The following is a 3905-nucleotide window of genomic DNA, read 5'->3' on the forward strand; positions in this document are numbered from 1 at the left end:
GTTCTTTCTACAAGGAGGATTATTCCCGATTAATCTCCCATTTAATCGCTACTCGTGTGGTGGCCGTGTAGATTATTCTACTATGTACTATTTGTTACTATAAATATATGTGGTATTTGATTTTTTTTTAAAAAATCGCTTGTTTGGCGATGCTAAAGTGCACGATCGAGAAATATGGTATCAACTTTGATACTGTTTCCTGTCAAATATGAATATATGATCCAAAACGGGACTCCTTAATCATACCGAGTACCGACTATTCCCCTGTCCTTCATATATATCAGGCCAGAGACGGAGCTTTATCTCGAACTCTCCATTGATCTCAGATTTCTTCTGTACCCACCGGTTGCTTGTACATGGAGGGGCAGCAGTCCGGCATGGCCGATCTCGCCGCCCGCCTCACCAAGCGACTCGCGGACAAAAACTGCACCAGCAACCTGGTATTCTCGCCGCTCTCCATCTACGCTGTCCTCGCGCTCCTGGCCGCCGGCGCTGGCGGGGCAACCCTGGAGGAGGTCCTCCGCGTCTTAGGCGCGCGGTCGCGCCGCGAGCTAGAGGACTCGGTGGCGCTTCTCCGGGAGGGGCCCCTCAGAGACATGTCTGAGTCCGGCGGGCCGAGCGTGGCGTTCGCGTACGGCGCGTGGAGCGACCTGACGCGGCCGATAAAGCCGGCCTACCGCGACGCCGTCGTCGGCACCTACAAGGCTGAGGCCAGCGTCGTGGACTTCCTCAACGATCCAGAGCAGGCAACGCGGCAGATCAACACCTGGGTCGCGGAGGCCACGATGAACCTCATCACGTCCGTCGTACCTCCGAGATCTCTGGACCCGAACACCAGGCTCGTGCTAGCCAATGCTGTCTACTTCAAAGGCAAGTGGAACCTGGCGTTTGACGAGAGACAGACCACGAACAAGCCATTCTACCGGCTCGATGGCACTGCCGTCAACGTCCCGTTCATGACCAACTACTCTAGGCACTACATCGCGGAGCACGACGGATTCATGGTGCTCAAGCTACGCTACAAGAGCTCACCCTGTACCCGATTACACCACTGCATGTGCATCTTCCTCCCGGACTCGCTCGACGGCCTAGGGAGCCTGCTGGACAAGATCACGTCATGCACGATTTGGGGTCTCCGGCTACCTTTCTCTCCAGAGGCCGACCTCTCTGACAAGCTTGAGGAAGGCGGCTCCGACTTGCCGCTCCTCGTGCATGACGTCTTCCAAAAGGCTGTCATCGAGGTCAGCGAGGAAGGAACCATAGCTGCCGTTGTCACATATTCACCTACTTGCCCGACCTACAGTCCAGATCCGTCGCGGAGAGTGGATTTCGTCGCCGACCACCAGTTTGCCTACTTCATCGTGGAAGAGGAGTCGCACACAGTCATCTTTGCGGGACATGTTGTCGACCCTAGCAATGGAGCCGGGGTGGCGATCCCGTTCCCTGCCCCGTTTCAGGAGTACACCACAACAAAAAGAAATTGTGACGAGGCCACTGATGTATATGGTTCATCTTTCCCTGCATACAATCCGGTATCACCTGCATACAACAGTCCGGCATCGCCGGTATATGATCCATCACTCCCTGCTCGTCCAGTATCGTCGATATATAAACCATCACCCCCTAGTTACAGTCCAATATCGCCGGTATACAGGCCGACTGTTCCGTTTGAGTCGGACAGGGTAAGGGCATCTCCAACCGGGCTACCCATCCCGCGCCCGCACGTTCGGATGGGTCGATCCGGACAAAATCCCGGCCCAACGCGGGGACGCACCGCAAAAGCGGACGGCCGCGGCGTCCGGAACGACGCAAACCCGGCCCAAATCTTGGCTAGGTTTGCGGGGCCGCGGATGGCACGCAGCGTCCGCTCGCGTCTGGGCGTCCGTCGCCTCGTCTCCTTTGGGCCCACCTGGCGGTGACCGGGAGGGTATTAAATGGGGACTGGAGGGGATCTGGAACTCCGCTCCAGTCCCCACTCCACTCCCGCAGCGAAACCGCCGCCATGGCCCCGAAGCGCGGTTTCGCTCCCGGAGCCCACGACGACGAGGCGATCAGCAGCCACCGTCCTCCGCCGGCGCTGCGGCCATCGGCAGGAAACCGAGGCGGCCTCCACATCGGAGAGGCCGCCCGCGGCGGCGCGGTATTGCCGCAACCGCCGCCGCTGCTGCTCGAGCCGAAGCCCGAGTCCTCGGAGGAGGACCCGGACATCCGCGCCGCCAAGCTCATCTCGGCGGCGGAGGAGGAGGCCAACTGGCCGCACCTCCGAGATGCCATCCGTACCTCCGAGATGGAGGAAGCGGCGCGGCTGGCGGAGGAGGAAGCGGAGCTCTGGGAGCTCTACGCCCAGGCCCGCCAGGCGCGACGGGACGAGGACGAAGCGGCGCGGCGGGAGGAGGCCAAGCGCCGCGCCGACGAGGAGCGCCGCGAGGAGCAGCGGCGGCAGGAGGCCAGGCGTCGCGCGGAGGAGCGGCGCCGCCGGGAGGCCAGGCGCCGCGCTGGCAGAGAGGCGCAGCGCGCCTCGGGGAGAGGCGCTGCTCCTTGCGCCGCTGCATGCTCGGGTCGCTCCGGACCCCCACTCGGCCTCGGGAGGAGGCCCTGTGGTCTCCGTGGCCGGAGTCCCCGGCGCGGTCGAGCCACAACAGTGCCTCGCCGCCCGGGGACGTCGTCGACGACGACGCCGACGCCGACTTTGCCCACAGGGGCTAGGCGGCGCACCGGCGGCCACCGCGCCGCCGACCAAACCCTAATAGAGGGTTTTTAGTTTAAATTTAAAAGCCCATATAGGAGCTTCTTTTGTCAGTTATTTGCCCAAAATAGGGCTATGTACAAATTTTGCCCAAAATAGGGCATATGTTTATGAAATTTCGTTCAAAATTTCCATGTTTCGTTTGTTTTCGTATTTGTCCGATAATGCGGTGCGTCCGCGCGTTGGGCGCAGCGCGCGACCCAAACGGACACGCGGACGCGGGGCGCTGTCCGCGCGTCCGCTCGGCCACGCAAACGGCCCAAAACGAACGCGCTGAGCCGTCCGTTTAGGTCGCGCGGTTGGAGATGCCCTAAGTCCAGTGGCATATCGTCGAATACCACCGGCGTACACAAAACTCCCCGACGGGGCCGGCCCATATCGGCCGACGGGAGAAGATGAGTTGCCCATAGACAAAAGAGACTGAATATTCTTAAAAATGGCCCATATATGAATCACACCGGATTGTATGCTAGGATGAATTCTCCAATAGTTTCTTAATTAGATGTCTTTGGCAGTTGCATGCGTGCAGTACTAAAGTAATCTCAAAGGAGAGTTATCTTATGAATAATGTGCACATCTTGTGCACCGACCAGTCCAGATGAAGCGGGACTCGCATGATTTGAGATTTATCAGCATGAAGTTTTTTCTGCCCATGTGGCCATGTCAATTATCTCTGGGAGAAGATGAGTTGCCCGTTGAGAAAAGAGAGTAAGTATGAAAATTGGCTACATATATAGATCAACTGGAATTCTCCGATAGTTTCTTAATTAGATGCCTTTTGCAGTTGCAAATAGACTTTGTGCCCAGGGCCTTGAAAGATTTCAGATTTGTTTGCATGAAACTTCTGCTGCTTGAGATTGAGGGTGTGTTTGGTAGCCCGGTTCACCTGGGAATCACTTTCTCATCTGAGCATTGCTCACCTGAGACTAGCTGAGATGAGATTTTGGTGTTTGTTTGTTAGCTCGTAGGCATTGAAACATGCTGAATAGAGAGTGTGTTTGGCATCACTTCTCACCGGGGCACTGCCTACCTCCAACTTTTTTACAAAAAGGACCTTAACAAAAAAGAGAAAAAGCAATCGGGTCCTAGCCCAGCTACTCTTCTTCCTGGAGCGTCAAGGGAGAGGTGGAGACGCGTCCCTGGCAGCTCCGGTGAGGGA

The 3905-nt window shown here is 57.4% G+C and overlaps 1 protein-coding gene across 1 annotated transcript; it reads left to right on the plus strand.

Annotated features, from left to right (window-relative positions):
• Positions 1–377: 377 nt before the first annotated feature.
• LOC127303333 (putative serpin-Z8) lies at positions 378–3680 on the plus strand. Its single transcript, XM_071820765.1, has 3 exons — positions 378–1682; positions 2198–2482; positions 3531–3680. The coding sequence occupies exons 1-3, from the start codon at positions 378–380 to the stop codon at positions 3678–3680; spliced, it is 1740 nt and encodes a 579-aa protein (XP_071676866.1).
• The last annotated feature ends 225 nt before the right edge of the window (positions 3681–3905 follow it).

This window comes from Lolium perenne, chromosome 5, assembly GCF_019359855.2.
Source record: "Lolium perenne isolate Kyuss_39 chromosome 5, Kyuss_2.0, whole genome shotgun sequence".
Lineage (NCBI taxonomy): Eukaryota > Viridiplantae > Streptophyta > Magnoliopsida > Poales > Poaceae > Lolium > Lolium perenne.

What these genes read in the sequence shown, in the direction of transcription:
- LOC127303333 (XM_071820765.1), top strand. Translation starts at nt 378, where the DNA reads ATGGCCGATCTCGCCGCCCGCCTCACCAAGCGACTCGCGGACAAAAAC. An exon ending in TTCCGTTTGAGTCGGACAGG is followed by an intron (nt 1,683 to 2,197) that starts GTAAGGGCATCT and finishes TCCTCGGAGGAG; the next exon opens with GACCCGGACATCCGCGCCGC. An exon ending in AGGAGCGGCGCCGCCGGGAG is followed by an intron (nt 2,483 to 3,530) that starts GCCAGGCGCCGC and finishes TGCCTTTTGCAG; the next exon opens with TTGCAAATAGACTTTGTGCC.